At 37.1% G+C, this 18,499-nt stretch overlaps 1 protein-coding gene across 1 annotated transcript; it reads left to right on the plus strand.

Annotated features, from left to right (window-relative positions):
- The first annotated feature begins 38 nt into the window (after positions 1 to 38).
- HELQ (helicase, POLQ-like) lies at positions 39 to 18,186 on the plus strand. Its single transcript, XM_010284470.1, has 18 exons — positions 39 to 191; positions 601 to 1,336; positions 1,676 to 1,865; positions 2,392 to 2,587; positions 4,382 to 4,454; positions 4,929 to 5,026; positions 5,612 to 5,710; positions 6,994 to 7,139; positions 7,998 to 8,237; positions 9,131 to 9,272; positions 9,567 to 9,671; positions 10,212 to 10,431; positions 11,231 to 11,388; positions 12,882 to 12,980; positions 13,262 to 13,435; positions 14,042 to 14,155; positions 16,294 to 16,428; positions 18,100 to 18,186. The coding sequence occupies exons 1-18, from the start codon at positions 39 to 41 to the stop codon at positions 18,184 to 18,186; spliced, it is 3,165 nt and encodes a 1,054-aa protein (XP_010282772.1).
- Positions 18,187 to 18,499: the final 313 nt, after the last annotated feature.

Below are 18,499 nucleotides of genomic sequence, written 5' to 3' on the forward strand. Positions count from 1 at the left end.
CCCCCTCGCAGGGCTGATACTCGCCCGGGAGGGAGGTGATGGCCGAGCCCAGCCTCGCGGTGCGGAGGAAGAGCCGCCCTGGCTCTGTCCGCAAGCGGAGCCGGGCTCTGCTGCAGCCTAGCGCCGTCTGCTCGCCGGTGGCTTGCAAGAGACCGAGCTGTGGTGGCGAGGGGGCCCCGACGGAGACCCCGGTATGGGGATGGCGGGGTGCGGGCGGGCTTCTAGGGCTGGGCGTCGAGGCGCAAGGTGATGCCGTCTGGGAGAGTGTCTTGGCCCGGACCGCGCCTGCGTGATGTTGGTCGGGGAGGGCCTTGCCTTGTATGTGTTGGCTTAAAGTAACTTTTAAGTAATTTATCACTACCTAGTACCTATAGAGGCATCATGTCTACTTGTAGGTTAAGTTTTACTGAGTTAAAGCATGCATTCATTTAGAAGCCAAGCTAGGTTTTGCACACAACCAACATCGGAAAAACACTTAACTTTCTTGTTAAGTAGGGGAAGATGTTAAATGACTTGCACCTGATGTGTGTGCTGTACAGGTTATGCTGCCTTCTTTGTTGTTGCTTTGGAGTATTAATACCCATTGTTATGTTTTTACAGTGTTGCAATGATAGTGAAGAAGATATGTTTGGCGACTATGACAGCTTTTGTGGAAATGATTCTCTGTTAGCTCAAGTTGATGATATAGAGCATAAATACCTGCAGGATAAAAATATGCATATTAAAGCAGCTGGAGACATCATACTTGGGAACCTTCAGTTAGGAATTCACCAGAAAAAGCAAGATAATTTTTCTACTTCAGAAAATATGATTGACCTTAAAGCTGACAAAGAGGACGTGTTCCACATGAATGAAAATGACGTGGTGGATAGCTATCAAGAACTGACTGAGTCTGTTTTAGATGACTTGCCATCATCACAGCTTTTGTATTTTGAGAAAATGGATGAACTTTCTTCTGGTTCTAGAATATCTCCAGTACCAGAAAGGAGGAGTAAATGTGTGAATTCTTCCTCAGACAAAATCAGGAGTCCATCTCTTTGTCCTGATGCTGAACACAGGAGCAGGCCTGCTGACTTTTTCTCAGACTCTAAGTGTGATTTACTTAAAGCTGAGAGTCTTAAAGATCATCTGAAAAGTGCTATGACTGGAAATGCCAAAGTCCAGACTCTGCAGGTCTCTAAAACCAAGCAGCTTAAAGAAGCTGTTTTGTCTGAAGAGATTTGTGTTGCTAGGAAAACCATTGAATCATCTTCTGTTGATATAGGCCCTTTTTATGGATTACCGAGCAAAGTTAAAGATCTTTTCAGGCAATTTCGAGGGATTGAAATGCTTTATGGTAATGTAACTAACACTTTGTTGGAAAAAAAATTGCTAGTGAAGTGTTGCCTGTTTTATGTGTTACACTGTAAAAATATTTAAGGTAATGTTTAATGTAAACCATGTTGGAAAGTGGCTGTTTTGTTTTAAGTGGTTATTTTTGGTTTTAGATGGGCAGAAAAGGTTGATAGGTCTTATAGAATACTTTGGAAGGCTTGATTACTGAAAGCTTTTAGCAGTTTATTGAAGAAAAACTTTCAAACAGTAGGTTTAAAGTATTTTATATGAAGTATAGGCATTTTGATATCAATTAACATGCCCCTGGGGGTTGCTAATAATTCTTTTTTTAATTTTACAGAATGGCAGCATGATTGCTTAATGTTAGAATGTCTACAACAAAGAAAGAATTTAATATACTCATTGCCAACCAGTGGTGGAAAAACACTTGTGGCTGAAATAATAATTCTCCAAGAATTACTCTGCAGGCAGAAAGATGTTCTTATGATTCTGCCATATGTTGCCATCGTCCAAGAAAAGGTCTGGATATGGTATTTCTAATACTGCTTATCTTTTCTGATATGCCTTGTTACTTGCCTGGCTTTAATACCAACTTTAGCAAACTGTTTTTCATAAATATAGGGAGAGGAAGTGAGTGACTTCTCTCCTAAATGCTGCTCTGAGGGTCAGTAATTTCATAATAAAACAGACTTAATTTGTGAGGTGAAGATGCTGAGTTGGTGTGCTAAATTTTGAAATAATAGCTTTTTGCAACATCATATATAGTTCTGCAGTCTTGGTTCTGTTCTGCCCAACTTGCTAAAGAAATGGTCTTGAAATAAAAAACAATATTTTATCTAAAGGAAAGGGTAATCTTATAGAACAGATGTAGCCCAAGCTTGATAATACTTGTAAGAACTTCAGCTTTGCAGTTGGAAAAGGTAGTCATAGCTAATATGTTTTCACTAATTCAGACAGTTGATTGTGGTGTGGGTTGATTATATGCATGTTGAATTCTTGAAGAAGCTCTGAAATCCAAAATGAGCATGAGTTTGTTCTGCTTTTTTTATAGGTTAGGGGTTTGTCGAGTTTTGGAATAGAATTGAGTTTCCTGGTTGAAGAATATGCAGGAAGCAAAGGAAGGTTTCCACCAATCAAGAGGAAAATAAAAAAGTCTCTTTATATTGCTACTATAGAAAAAGCACATGCTCTAGTGAATTCCTTAATTGAAACAGAAAGACTTGATGATCTAGGTCTGGTTGTAGTAGATGAGGTATGCTACACTTACTCTGATCTATAAAATGCATTTTTTATATTTGTAATATGCAATTATTAGCAAAGAGCAGTTTTTTGATTACTTGATTTTGCTTTGCATGTTTATCATTAAATTATGACTACTTAGCTAAGTTTTTTTTTCTGCATCAGTATATAAATCCGTAGTATTGAAAGTTATTTTTTCTTTAACTGAAGCATTTGTTGCTATATCAGGACAATAGATTCTATATTGAGTAATCTACTGTGTTAGTGGTTGATGGTGAATTACTTAGTAACTACGTGTGAATTAGACACCTCTAATGGATTAGAAAAAAACATAAATAATTTTAAGCACATGGAATGTATCTTATGAATCCCAGAATTTAACTCCTAAATGTGGAACTGTGAGACTTTGGTACTAATAATGACTAAATGAAACATAAAAAAGAAAAATATTTAGTAACACTTGACTGTGAGAATTGCCTTATATTGTGCGTTGTAGTGATGTGGCTGAGTTGTGTTACTAAGGGTTGACTGTAGGGCTGAATCACATGTGTAACATAAAATCATAGAATAGTTTGGGTTGGAAGGGACCTCCAGGGATCATCTAGTCCAACCCTCCTGCCATGAGCAGGGATATCTTCAAGTAGATCAGGTTGCTCAGAGCCCTGTCCAGCCTGACCTTGAAAGTTTCTGGGGATGGGGCATCTACTATCTGGGCAACCTGTTCCACTGTTTCACCACCCTCATTGTGAGAAATTTCTTCCTTGTATCTAGTCTAAATCTGCCCTCTTTTAGTTTAAAACCATTACCCCTTGTCCTATTGCAACAGTCCCTGCTAAAAAAGTGTGTTCCCATCTTTTTCATAAACCCCGTTTAAGTACTGGAGGGCTGCAGTAAGGTCTCCCCAGAGCCTTCTCTTCTCCGGGCTGAACAACCCCAACTCTCTCAGCCTGTCCTCACAGGAGAGGTACTCCAGCCTCTGATCATATTTGTGGCCCTCCTCTGGACCCGCTCCAACAGGTCCATGTCCTTCTTATGTTGGGGGCCCCAGAGCTGGATGCAGCACTGCAGGTGGAGTCTGACCAGAGTGGAGTGGAGGGGCAGAATCCCCTCCCTCAACCTGCTGGCCATGCTGCTTTTAATGCTGCCCAGGGTGCTGTTGGCCTGGGCTGCGAGTGCATGTTGCCAGCTCCTGCCCAGCTTTTCATCCACCAGTACCCCTGAGTCCTTGGCAGGTCTGTTCTTAATCCCTTCATCCCCAGCCTGTGCTGATACCAGGGGTATCTAACAGGGATGTTTAGTTTGTGGAATGCTCCAGCCTGACTGACCTTACTTTAACATAGTAGCTTCTAGACCAAAGGCAGCTTAAGAATTAACTTTTTCTGGTAGTAGCTGGCTGCAAGAAAAATTCTTATTTTAACTGCCACTGTAAGTGTTGCTTAAAACACAGTTCTCACTGTTTTTTAGTTTAAGGTTAGAATTGCTTTAGGCTGGTAAATACAAAGATCTCCACACTGACTGTTTACTGTCAGGGCTTTACTGTGTCAGTTATGGTCTAGTTAATGGAAGGTAAATCTTGTTATCTATGTTTGCTCTCAGGTCTGTTTTTCAGTGATTCTTAAATGTTGTTTCAGTGAGGCTATGCTTCCGGAAGGAGCTTAGCAGTCAGAATTTACCAGAGGGATATAATGAGGAAGCCCAACAAAGACATCTCTGTAATAGTTGTTTAGGACTACATTATTTGGGTTTCTGTGTAGAAATACCCTTAACTCAGTAATTCTTGCATTTTCTTTTTCCCTTCTGTGCACAGCTGCATATGCTTGGTGAGGGAAGTCGTGGAGTGACACTGGAAATCACTCTTGCAAAAATTCTTTACACTAGTAGTAAGTCATGGCTGCAGTTAATGTTATTAAAATATTGTAGTGATGGCATCTCTAGAGAGAAGACATGCTTTTGCTTTCTGGATTTGTGGTGTTCTGTCTGCTTTTGAAAAACATGGCATGACTCCATGCATTAACAGTGTTTACTCATTTAAGTGTTAGTTGACCCTGTAATTATGGGCTAGGTGTTTTTGAAGCTTTTTTGATATTTCTCTGAGAAATCCTGAGCATTGTCCGATGTGTTCCATTTCCTCATAGGAGCCCCTTAGCCATTCCATTTAAATACTTCTATAGAGAAGGATTCCTTTTTTAAATGTTTACATCTCAATTAAATATTTAGCTATATCCCCCTTCAAACCTGCTATTTTGGCATTTAAAAAGACTAACGATGAAGAAGTACACTTATGAATTAAATACTGAGTAGAAGTCTTAAATTGTGAGCATGGCAATAAATTCATCTCCACTTCTGTTTTACAGAAAACACGCAAATCATTGGAATGAGTGCAACTTTAAATAATGTGGGAGACCTGCAGAAGTTCCTGCAAGCAGAGTACTATACTAATAATTTTAGACCGGTCTGTATACAAGATACCATAAACTAGTAAAGAAGATACTTGGCTTTAAAATCATAGTGTAACTATTTAGCATAATATCACAGCTTTTGTTCTTAATTTCATGTTGTAATGACATATAATGCCTGCTACTGCATGCAGTTGTACCAATGCAATAAGTAGCACTATGCACTTATAAATGCACAAAGGCCAGTACCTTTATATTGTTGTGTTAAGCCATTTGTATCATTTTAACTAAATCAATTTCTAAATTACAGCTACTGTGATAATTCATTACACTTCATTTGCTATAACTAGAATCTGGACTACTGGTTCAGATGCTATCATGACAATGGTTTATGAATACTTCATGGAAGATAACATTTGTTGTATTCTTCATTATAATTAGACACTTTTTCAAGGCAAATAAAACAACTTTTTAAAAAGTTTTTGATGGGGTGGGGTATGTGCTTGTGTGCATGCAAGTGTGTATGTTCTATGAAATGTGATGCTTAGAAAAAAACATTAGCTGAACATCAGTAATTGCTTAATCTTTACAGAAGACTTGGTAATTTAACTAAAGTTTCTGCTTATGGCTTATCTCCGTAGGTAGAATTAAAGGAATACGTAAAGATACGAGACACCATTTATGCAGTTGACAGCAAAACAGAAAATGGCTTTACTTTTTCACGTCTCCTCAATTTCAAGGTAAAACCGTAGTGCTTATAGTTTCTTTGAACTATAGTTATGGAATGTATTTTTTACACTGATTTGTTTACAGAGCTTTTACGAAAGAAATTACTTAAACACGATAGTTCATTTGTAATACCTATGGGAAGGAAAATGGTAGACTTTGGGGAGTGTCATGGTTTAAATGTATCTGGCAACTAAGCACCACACAGCTGCTTGCTTGCTTCCCGCAGTGGGATGGGGGGAGAATTGGGAGAGTAAAGGTGAGAAAACTCATGGGTTGAGATAAAGACAGTTTAATAGGTAACGCAAAAGCCACGCACGCAAGCAAAGCAAGGAATTCCTTCACCACTTCCCATCAGCAGGCAGGTGTTCAGCCATCTCCAGGCAAGCAGGGCTCCATCACACGTAACGGTTACCTCAAAAGACAAATGCCATTGGTCCAAATGTCCTCCACCTTCCTTCTTCCCCCAGCTTTATATGTTGAGCATGATGTCATATGGTATGGAATATCCTGTCCCAGCTGTGTCCCCTCCCAACTTCTTGTGTACCTCCAGCCTCCTTGCTGGTGTGGTGGGGTGAGAAGCAGAAAAGGCCTTGACTCTGTGTAAGCACTGCTCAGTAATAATGAAAACATCCCTGAATTATCAACAGTGTTTTCAGCACAAATCCAAAACATATCCCCATACTAGCTATTGTGAAGAAAATTAACTCTATCCCAGCCAAAACCAGCACAGGGAGGAAACAGGCCTTTAAAATACTGAACACTTAACTTTTATTTTCATTCATTTACTGCTCCTTAAGGTAGAGGTTTCTTCAGTATTTTGACACGTGAAGAGTAATGGGTTTGAGTATTCCAGATACCCAAGGCTTTATGTTTTTTGGGTACATTTTATCAACAGTTGATCACCCTTAGGCGATACTAAAAGAAGGTTTAGACATCTTTTTTGGGTTTTGTCAGCTTATTACTGCCTTGTAAGGATTTGTTTCAGCCTTTAAAAAGAAAAATGTGTGTTATGGTAGACTGTCAGTATCACAAGTAACATCGCTATAGTGTTGCTAAAAGAAATTGAAGTATTAAGGGGGAAAAAGCAAAGCATTTGATTCTTGCATCCATGTATCTTTCAGTTCAAGCTATCTTTCAGGTAAGGGATTGGGAGAAGAGCTCATCCTACATCTTGCAGTTATGTCATGTTAAAGCAAATGGGAGTATTCTAGTAAAGGTTGAGATCAAATCTTGAATAATTAGTTTATGACTTAATTTCTCAGTTTAAATGTTTGTCAATCTGTGTTTATGATAGTATTCTAGTAATCTGGAGAAAGCAGATCCTGACCACATCATTGCACTGGTTACTGAAGTTATTCCTAAATATTCTTGCCTAATCTTTTGTCCCACTAAAAAGAACTGTGAAAATGTGGCTTCAATGGTGTGCAAGTACCTCAAGAAGTAAGTTTCTGTCATGATTTTTTAATTATATACAGAGTAATTGTTCAGAACTTAGGATTTATCTTCACTAGTTTGCAAGGGACTTTCCCTGGTGATCAGAAGTAAATACTTTGAATATGGAATAATGTAAAGTTGCCAGCTGCCTAAGTGATAGCAAAATGATGAAGGCTCATTAAACAAATGTTTTACCAAAAAAAAATCTTATTCTTTGAAAAAATGGTTATTAGAGGACAAATAATAAAGAAAAAAAGAAAAGCATACTAAATTAATCTAACCTTGTTTCCCTTTGGCATTGGTCTCTGCAAGCTTAGAAAATCAACATTCTCTCTATAGCCTCATAATTGGTTATGTATGTTACTGGTAGATCTCTGTTCCATAGCTACTTTGTGAATATAAGTTATAAAATCTAAACCAGGCTTCAAGAAGGGCTTATGTTTGGTTTCATTTAAGTGTGATTTGATCAACTCATCATGTTCTAGCAAAGTGAATGTAATTCTTTCTACATAAAATTTAAAATAAACAAAATCCCTGCTATCAAAATTGAAACTGTTTCTGATGTACCTATAATCTTTACTAGAAGCTGATACTGGCCGTATTTCCTTTCTTCAGTGCACTTGATACGCACACCCAGTGAGTGTTTCATCCCTTTTATACCTGTGCTTACAGACAAGAAAAGAGTTCTACTGCAACATAATCACTCCTTTGTATTGTTATTTTAAAGTTACTGGAAATAATTATTTCTCCAACCTAGATGTTAGAGGAATGCATAGTGAACAGAAATAGACAGTAAGCATGTCTCTATTTTTTAAAGTAGGTAGTGATTGATCAAAGTCTAAAGAAATTCTTTTCTTCCTCAAGAGAATTTAGAGCTCACAGGGAGGAAGAGAAACAAGATCTTATCAAGAACCTAAAAAATATTGGAAATGGAAGTGTCTGTCCTGTTCTGAAGCAAACGATCCCTTTTGGCATTGCCTATCATCATAGTGGTCTTACAAATGATGAAAGAAAAAGTATAGAGGAAGCATATTCTACAGGTGTCCTGTGTCTGCTTGCTTGCACAGCTACTTTAGCTGCTGGAGTCAACCTGCCAGCTAGAAGGTTGGTAACGGAAACATATTTCATTGTTGCATTGATTTTTTGCTTTGTAAAAAAATTGCTTTAACAAGTTGGAAGTTTCAGAGCTATTTAAAGTATGTTTCTGCTTTTGCTAGCAAATTGGAAGCATAAGGGATTTTGTGTTCAACTCAGGACACAAGACTGCAAAGTTTTTACATAGGAAATGTCAATCAGTAGCAAGTCCCTCATAATGCATAGCTGAAGAGCACTTATCTAAATGGATTAAGGAAAATTTGAATAAATTGAGGAAATGCTTCGATATTTTCATAATGTTAGCTAGAAGAATAAGGAATTTATGGTCGTTTCTTTAGCTATTGCCTGAAGAACAGTGTTTAAATTGTAAAATAAATCCTTTCTAAGGAGATACAGTTTGACTATGTTTTAACACAAAAATGTGTTGTCTTTTCTTATACAAGTGCTGATGCTATGGGCACCCTACTCTGCATGACCAAAGACTGTTTGCTAAGAATCCAGTTGTGTGCATGTATGTTGGAATAATGCATTTGAGGGGAGGAAAAAAAATCAGACAGACAAGTGGTGTCTTTCTAGCATAACTGATACAGGGTCAGTGTTGCTTATGATTTTTAGTAGGGTTTATTTTATTTCTCAGCGATTTTCACTCTTAAACTCAGGTCTTTGCGTAGATGTAAAGACTAGTTCCAAAGGTTCTGCAGAACATAATAAACATGGCTTATTCAATAAACCTTAAATTATTAAACGTTTTCCTGGTTGACTTACACATCTGTTCAAACAGGTGCATTTGATTTTTATTAGTTACTAAGCAAGAGCTGTATATGAAGAATGCATTTGTAAAATTTTATTGCTGCCTTAGTAATTTTAATATAAAGCATAACTGACTAAAGACTTCTTTACAGGGTTATTCTAAGAGCTCCTTATGTTGCTAATGACTTCCTGAAGAAGAACCAGTATAAACAAATGATTGGCAGAGCTGGTCGAGCTGGTATTGACAGTGCTGGAGAAAGTATTCTTATAGTGCAAGAAAAAGACAAACATTTGGTAATTTTTACAAACCTGTTGGTAATTTAAATTGCTACAATAAGCTGTTGATATCAAGAGGAGGAGCTGAGCTGCCTAGCTTAATTTTTGTTCACTTCTTAATGTTGCAAGTATTTGACTTCCGTAATAATACCTATAAACTACCTATATGTAGTTTGTTTTCAGATGTGAACTGTAACCTTGATGTCTACACTTAGTTTCTTTGTAAGCTGAATCATGCATGTCAGTATTCTTGGAAAGTGTAAAACTAATGCATAGATGTCTTCCCTGAACTAATATATTTCTTCTTTTTAGGTTCGGGATTTAGTTAACAGTCCTTTGGAGAATTGTTACAGCAATCTTCTGCTGGAGTTGACCAAGGGAATGCAGAGCCTGTTGTTATCTTTGGTTGGACTGAAGGTATCAGGTTAACTCTTCTCTGTGAGTAACTTAAGTGCTTGGGAATGCAAAGAAAATCTTATCTGTTGATTCTATAGAAAAAACAGACTTTTGAAACAGATTGGCTACAAGTTCAGAACAGCTTCTAATCAGATAAGAAGGGCAAAGATTTGATTAGTCTTTATTTAACTCGGTTATCAAGTAATCATGTAACTTGACAATTTCCTTATGTGTAAAAGTCAGAATTCTATCTTGTATCTTATACATTAACAGTGTGAATAATATTTCCATTTCTGATACTTCATTCAAAATACAAATAGAAACAGTGGACACAAATTAATGTCATGCAGTAGCTAGAATAATAGAACAGATGGAGAGCAGTCCCATCAGATCCATCATAGACTGTCTATCATTCTATTCGTTGTCATGTGTTTCTGTAGAAACACATTAACAGGGTATCAGACCGCTTTTCTATTCAGTAATTTTTTTCATATACCTTATGAAATGTGTTATGTGAAACAACACCTTTAAATATTCTAATCGCTTGCAAAACTGATGCAGATAGCAGTTACCCATGAGGAAATCAACAATTTTATGTGCAGTACATTGCTGGGTGTTCAGCAACAGCTGCTGTCTAAAGAGAAGAGCCTCTCAGAGACAATTAAAGATGGACTGGAAAGTCTAATAGAAAAAGGACTTCTAAAAGGAAGAGTATCTGAGAAGGATCACAATTCCAAATGTACACTAACAGTCACACCATTGGGTAAAGCTACATATAAAGGTAAGATTTTTTCATTCTCATTATAGTCTTTATTTCAACAAGCCCTTTCATCTCAGCCTCATCTCAATTTGATATGTTTTCCAATCTTCAGTCTGAAAATGCAGTGAAAAGTCGCAGAGACAGTTTTGATTGCCAAATGATGTGCTGGACTGAAAATGGGAACAAACAAGTAGTGCATGACTGAACATGATGGGAATGAAGTGTAACATTGGTCACAATGGGAGTAAAACCAGAACTGTACCCCCCCCCCAAATGATTTAAATATTTGATTTAGTGATTATAATCAAAATGGCTCATGCCCTTGTTTTAGAATTAATTGTTATGGACAGGTATTGTGAACAGAGGATTTCTTGACCTAGAGAGAAAGCTTAAGAGGGAAAAGAAACATGACATGTAGAACAATTGTAATAAAGAGTATATTAGGAAGTTCTGTTTTCCTGTCATAGCATAAAGATATGGGGTATGGCGCACAATTGGAATAGGACGAATCTCTGAAAGATTCCTTCAATTTATGACATTGTTCCAGGATTTCATGAAAGCCAAGTCAAATTAACAAACACTCCAAAACCACACAGAGAATGGAAATACACAGCAATTGATGTTTGCCTTTCCTCAGTTCTGTTTCAACTGCTCATGTTAGCTTAGAGCAATTACTCAGGTTACAGATATTTCTTTTCAATTTAGATGGCATAACAAGCTTGTGCGGAAGATAAAGGAAATCTTGACTCTATGTTAAAGTCTGTTACACTTAACTCTATGTGCCTGTTTAAAATTGCAATACATTGTGTGCTTATTATAGGGTCTATAGACTTGGCATACTGCAATCTTCTTTACAGAGAATTGAAGAAAGGTTTGGAAGGGCTCATTCTTGAGAGCAATCTTCATCTTCTGTATCTGGCAACTCCATATGATATGACTTCTAACTGTAGCCCAGATTGGATGATATACTTGAGACAGGTGAGAATTTACTAGCAAACATGCATTGGGTCATGTAGTAATCCTGCTTATTAAACTTTAGGTAAGTTTATACACATAGGAAATGTAGATAGTGGGGTAACAATTTGATTGAAAAATTAGGATATGCTACTTTATTTTCAGTCACAGGGCAGAAGTACTTTCCTGTATTGCATAAAAACCTAAGTTCTCTTTTTTATTATATTATTAAAAATATTATAATTTTTATAATATTTGACCCTGTTGGGGGGAAACAGTGGCATGAAATACATCTCTTGAGTTGCCAGTACTCCAAATCCTGTTTCTAACCTTCATGCTAGCCTTGCTATCACCAGAGTCTGGTTAATTTTAAGCAGGACTTTCCTATAAACTGGTTATATGTAACCACATCATTGTAGTTTTGGAAGAAAACCACTATTCAATTAATCAAAAGCCATATTTACCTTCTGATGCTCACTGATTTAATCTGTAATTTAGGGAGCAGAATCCACTGGAAAATGATAAGTCTTAATCTTTGATCTCTGAGTCTAATGCTTAACTCCAACCATGATTGCAACTATCACACTGTGACCAATACCATCCTACAGACTACAGTGTTTATGTAGTAGTATGTAGCCTTAGCAGCGCAGCCCCTATCCTTGCACAGTCTTCCACACCCTGTAAGATCCACCCATAATTCAACTACTCCCTTTTCTCTGAAGTGTTGTGTACTAGCAGTAGCGCTAAAATCTGTTTAATATTGTTAAAATGGGGTGTTTGGAGATGGACAGTTACAGATAATTCAAAGTAGGTAAAGGAGCTGCAGATCTGTCTAGTGACTATAGTACTAGTCTAGTGACTACTATATAGAGACACTGACAAACATTTCACTTGGAGTAACATACTGGTGTTTTCTATAGTATGAGAACTAAATACCTGAAAATTCTTTATAAAAAGAATCCTATTCTGGAGTCTCCAGAGAAATTGTTAAGCCTGAACAGCTTTTGATCACCATTTGGGGAAGACATTAAATCCAGGAGATACTTTAATGTTGATGACATTTCTTGGAAAAAATATTTGAGCACTTAAAAGTGATTTAGTTGCCCAGGCTTTTTAACCAGTTCATCTTGAATCTTAAATATACGAGTAGGCATTTTTACCAAGGGATGTAAGAAAACTGTGTGCACCTTAATACTAGAGTAGGCTATTCATTTATAAAAAGAAAAACTTCATATGTATGCATGCCAGAAGTTTATCAGCAGAACATATAATGTAAATGTATTTCCAAACCAGTGGAGTTCAATGTGAAAAAGAATGAAAGCTTGTCCTTCACAGAGGAAGAGGGAAAGCAAATTATCTGTCTGCCAGTGGTATTGGTATTATACAAATTTGTGAATTATTTTTTTACAGCTAAATAGAGCATATTCACATTGTCTGCAGCTCTTCTGATTTGTAACACTTGTAACTTCTAATGAGTTGTTAATAAATAATCTTGACTGTAGTCAATCTTACTTTAGTTCAACCAGCTAAGTGCAGCAGAGCAAAAAGTAGCGGACACTGTGGGAGTACCTGAAAGCTTTATCACAAAAAAGGCTTCTGGTCAAGCCATCAGAAAGGTAGGCTGGAGATTTATCATACATAAGATGACAGTTTAGTCATTTCATTTGATTATTTACGAATTCTAGATAATTTTTCTGCTAGTGTTCTTTATTACTGTTCCTATTTATTAAGGTTCTTTTAACCTCATTGGTTTTCTTAATGTTGTTTAATGTCTTTGGGTATAATATAGACATGTTTGAGATGTGAAGGAGTAGAGATGAAAAGAATTTCCTCGTAGCACTAACAGAATATCTTGAATGTGATGTTGGCTCTGAATTCTAATCTGCTTTATTCCTAGAACGTGGATAGTGCTGTGGTAAAAAGGCTCTACCTGTCTTTTGTCCTTTATACCCTGCTGAAAGAGACCAATATATGGAGCGTTTCAGAGAAATTTAATATGTCCCGAGGATATGTGCAAAATCTCCTTAATTCAGCTGCCTCATTCGCCTCCTGTGTTCTACATTTCTGTGAGGTAGTGTGTTAAATGAATTCCAATAAATTCTTTGGGATTGATTTTGCAAAATCTGGAGTTTTGTTCTCTTACATTAGAGCTCAACACAGGTGTTGTATTTTGTCTTCCCTGTGCAAAACTGGTTTTTTACCTTTCCTCCTCAAAAGTATTTTTCCTGTTCAGAAAAGCATGCTTGTACAGTGATATTTCTCATATTCAAAGTAAGCTTTATTGCACTAAGAATGTGAAAATATACAAAGTGTACAGGGTGTTGATCAGTGTCAGTGCTGTTGGTGAAACAAATGACAGTTTTACCTTTCTCTTGGAGGTAAGGCCATCTGGCTGTGGAATGTCATCTCAGGAAAAGAGCTGACTTGTTCTGTTGAGTTTTTTTCCTCTATTGAAATAATGCATTGCTTATCCTTCAGAACTGCCCCAACTTTGGGATGTCCAGCTGAAGAGTGCTGAGTACAACTTTGCAACTAGCTGAAATGATAACTAGAAATAATAGTGCTTCCCCTGTCTAAAAGCCAAATACATGCTTGTTGTCATAGCAGAGCTCTTGTCAGTCATACCCCCCAAATACAGAACTTAAAGTCTGATTTTTAGTAACCTTTATTTCTACAGGAACTGGAAGAATTCTGGGTTTATAAAGCCTTGCTGACAGAACTTACCAAGCAGTTGACATACTGTGTTAAGACAGAACTCATCCCTCTGATGGAGGTAGCAGGGGTTCTAGAGGTTAGTAAACCTGGCTTTGAGTTTTTTAAATATAAACTTTTATGCTAAATGTATACTGTTTCAAGTATATCTGGAAGACCAAGCTAGTTTTTTTAATCGAGAATTTGGCATAGCGCAGATATCCCACAACAGTCCTAGGGGTTGGGGAAGAAATGGTCTGGAGAAATATGAGCTGGAGCCAATACTGTCTTTCTTCTGGCTGCTACCACAGCAACAGTGAAAATGCTGTATTTGGACAATAATTTAGCTGTATACTCAGTTGGAATACAGAGTCCAGGTTTCTTTTGTGGTAAGGATTCTTCAGTTCATGGGAGTAAAGAGGAATAAGGATTTACATTTTTAGTTGTTAGAAGATCATCACAGAAATACATGAAGTCCTGTTGGGAACTTAGGCTTTTACAATCACTTGCAGTGCTGCATGTGTTTTAAATAAGAAACTTAACCGGTCTCTGAATCAAAGACTCCTATTAAAATAGAAAATCATTTTGGGCTTCAGTGCGAGGTTATAAGTAAACACTGGACCTCACTGCAAAATTATCTAACTTGTCTGTCCAACCTACTCTAGAATCAGTTTGTCAGCAAAACATTGAATCTAGTGTCAGTAAGCTTTTATTCTGAGAAGCTAAACAATGATGAAGACACAGAGCCTAATGGCTTTTTTGTATATATCAAATTTTCTGAATTGGATGCAAAAGGTAAATAGTTTTTTTTTCATGGCTCACTCTGGGAGCATTTCTGTGTTAAGGGCAAAAACACCTTGGACAGCATGATTCTGCTGAAGTTGTATTTTAAAGATGGCTCCTCAAAGTTATTGGTATCACCAAGGTACTTCTGCACTGGAGTTAAAACTATACCAACAGCTGATATTTGTAGCAGGTAGGCTCTCATCTTGAACAGATGTGATTTGCTTAGATATCTGTGGAGGAAATGATACAATCAATCTTAAGGTTACTGTATTGAAAGCAAAAATTATTTTCTGCACATGTACTTGCACAAGTTTTCAAAGAGCAATCTAAAACCTTTTAATGAGATTTAAGTTATTAGTGGGGAAGGATTCTATATCATTGGTCATACTGTGCATATAACAGCCAAATAGAGCACAGAAAATATTTGCTGGCAATTAGTGATTATTTTTGGTGAAATTAATGACACCTGCTTCACATCAATGAACATACGTAGTCCTCAGCTACCATGGAGGAAGATAATATATTGTAAGCCATTGCCCGTTGCATACTAAAAAAACCCCCCACATATGCCATCAAATAAATGTCTTTCTACTCCTTGTCTTTAAAAGAGGTCAGGGTTAAAACCAAAAGGTAATTGACCAAATGTTTGGCGGTGTAACGCTTGTTCATCAAAAGGTTATTATTTCATAACTCGGGATACTAAAGCCTTGGGTATACTAAATTACCCTCCATTGCTAGTGTAGAAATGCTTTTTGTTTTAAACTTTGTAAAGTTCTAGCAGTATCTGTCTTGCAAAAGAAATGTTTGCCCAGAAACCCTCTGTTAAGCAAATACTGCTTGGCTACCTTAAACAGGATCAAACCAAGATGAGAAGCAGGTAATTGACACTCCCTTACACTGGTGATAATCAAATTCCAGAGAATCTCTCCTGTGATGTGTATCTGTCCTGTATATGTGAGCTCACAGCCATGACTGCACAAAACTAGGGAAATGAAGAAGATGCTGTGATACTGAAGGAAAAAATATTTGTAAGATTGAAACAGGAAAGTATAGTCTTTTCTGGAATTTTGTGAAAGCTCTGTTCTGTGAAAAAATAATTGTATAAAACCAGCCTTTCTTTCACTTAGACACCTCCAAAGAATGTGAGACAATCATTCCTGTCAGTGACAGTGAATGCAGAAAACATAACAGAAGAGGATGGTAGTCAGTATCATCTAGGCTCAGAGAAAATAATGACTAATGGGTTCCTAAGAGCTGGCTAAGATTGTATTGGGAGGTAGACTTTAGGGGTGAAGCTGTATTTTTGGGGAGTAAAGACTCTTGGTGAGTATTCATGTTCTTAGAATTGGATTGATATGCAAAGATGAAACGTTTGAGGTTGGTGCAGAGATTTGCACTTAATGGTAATTCTTATTGCCTGTTCTAATAATCTAACACATTTTGGGCTTGCAGGCACGTGCAAAACAGCTTTATAATGCAGGGTACAAAACTTTAGCACACTTGGCTAATGCAAATCCAGAAACTCTGGTCAAGATGATTGAGCACTTGTCACGATGTCAAGCCAAACAAATAGTTTCATCTGCAAAGGTAAGTTAGAAAAAAAAGTTGTAAAAACCTGCTTCAAAACTTCAGTATGTCAAAAGTGGATGTTTGAATGACATTAAAAGTGAAGGATTCCATTTACTAGTAGAGGCATTAGTGGACATTTGTGATCCAAGTACTGATCTGTGCTGAGAATATATTGAAATATTTTTTGAGAATATCATTTATCTAATATGGTTAGAGGTAATGAATTGAGAAATTGCTGATCTTCATGCTCCTGAATGACAGGCAAACTTAAACTTTTCTTCAAGCAGTTTTTTACATACAGGATAGTGGAGTGTTTTGCTTGTCAGAGGGGAGGCAAAGGGCAGCAATGTTTGACAGCTTGTCTGATGAAATGTGGGAATTAAATGACTACCTTGATCTCTATGCTGAGTCGTAACTGAAAAGGCTCAATTCTGCCAACACATTGGGACTTACCTTACAGAAATTCCTAGTGGTAGTTGTGATAAAAGAACAGGATTTTCAGGATTGCAGAAATGGAAACCAACAAGGTATAGGGTTAACCGGACGTATTTAGGTTGCTTTTGTCATGCCCTGTTATTCTTCCCTTTCTTACTGTTTTCCACTTTGAATATGCATCATAAGAAGGACCTTCACTTAATATCTGCCTCTAAGGCACACTTAGTGCCTTAAGCACACAGAAATAATCCAAGGGAAAGTATCTGTAACATATGTTGAGTTGTGCCTAAACAAAAAAATACAGGAAGTATATTATTTATCAAGTGGTAGTATTTTCTCTCCTCAATCTCCATTAATCTGCTGTTGCAACGGCATCGGTTTCATGTTTGATGCTGCTAAAATAGCAAGCTTTTGGTAAAGTAAGGGAATACCTAGAGTAAACAAATGGGTGGTTGGTGTAAAAATGATGCAGTCAATAATGGAGTCTTGGTTTGTATATTCTCACAGAGTAAAAGTACTAACTTTGGGGTTTATGTGCTTGAAAGGTCATGGCCATTTAATGTTGTTGCAGGCTCCTTACTGCTTTTTTTGCTGCTGTGTGAGCCAAAAGAAAGGGTTATATGCAGATTCTTCATCTGTATCAGTGCCAGATCTAGCAATCTAACTTACTCTTGTGCTCAGGTATTAAACTGATGGAGTTTCCCCTAACTGGGAAGTTAGAAGAGTACTTGCATGCTACTGAGGGACTGTTACACTCTGACTGCCAGCAACAGACAGCTCAGGGCAGTAGATTAAACAGTTGCTAATATTGGGCGTTCTGATGTAAAATGCTGTAGTAAGAAATTTTGTGTAAAGCAAGAAATTGGCAGCTTGGCAGACACAACTTATATTTATTCCAACATGGAAAACAAATGTTTAAGGTTAAAAATGCTCTTGTTAACAGTTCTAGACAAAACTGTTTATGTTCTGTTAAATGTTCTGTATTATGTGATGGCAGAACTGAGAAACAGCTGTGTACTATATGAATTTTTATGTTAGTGTTTTTCATATGGGTGTACACTAAACAGTAAAAAATGTTGGTGGTAGTACTTGTGAAAATGTTAGTCCTTTGAGGCAAAGGCACTGTGGTTCCATGAGCAGCAGCAGATTTTTGCAGACCAGATGCAAGTTTGGAAAGAAACATTGGTGTTTTAACTGATCTAACAGTTATAGCTAATGCTTGTATTCATTTCCTAATATTTTTTTCCATTATAGATGCTGCTGAGTGAAAAAGCTGAGGCTTTACAAGAAGAAGTTGAAGAACTCTTAAAGGTGCCGACAGATATCCCAGGGACCTACTGACCAACTGTTAATGAAGGAAAATCATTAATCCAAAAACTGGGATATTTTTAAATTTTTAACTTTCCTGTGTAAAACTGCTGTAATTATAGTAAATATTTAATGTCTTTTGTATACCTCAAGTTTGTGTGAATTCTGCATTCAGGATGTTTCTTGGACAGTTGACTTCATTTGAAAGTTTTTACTATGAACCTTTTGAGCAATAGACTAGAATCAAAAGATGTGATGTTAATTCATTCCCATCTTTAGACATAGCCCTAGGAGTGCTTTGGGGACTGGACTAACTGGCTGGTGTGTACTTCTGCCTAGAGCTTAG

The sequence above is a fragment of the Phaethon lepturus genome, unplaced genomic scaffold, assembly GCF_000687285.1.
Source record: "Phaethon lepturus isolate BGI_N335 unplaced genomic scaffold, ASM68728v1 scaffold10803, whole genome shotgun sequence".
Lineage (NCBI taxonomy): Eukaryota > Metazoa > Chordata > Aves > Phaethontiformes > Phaethontidae > Phaethon > Phaethon lepturus.

What these genes read in the sequence shown, in the direction of transcription:
- HELQ (XM_010284470.1), top strand. Translation starts at nt 39, where the DNA reads ATGGCCGAGCCCAGCCTCGCGGTGCGGAGGAAGAGCCGCCCTGGCTCT. An exon ending in TATCTTTGGTTGGACTGAAG is followed by an intron (nt 9,672 to 10,211) that starts GTATCAGGTTAA and finishes AAACTGATGCAG; the next exon opens with ATAGCAGTTACCCATGAGGA. An exon ending in AAATAGTTTCATCTGCAAAG is followed by an intron (nt 16,429 to 18,099) that starts GTAAGTTAGAAA and finishes TTTCCATTATAG; the next exon opens with ATGCTGCTGAGTGAAAAAGC.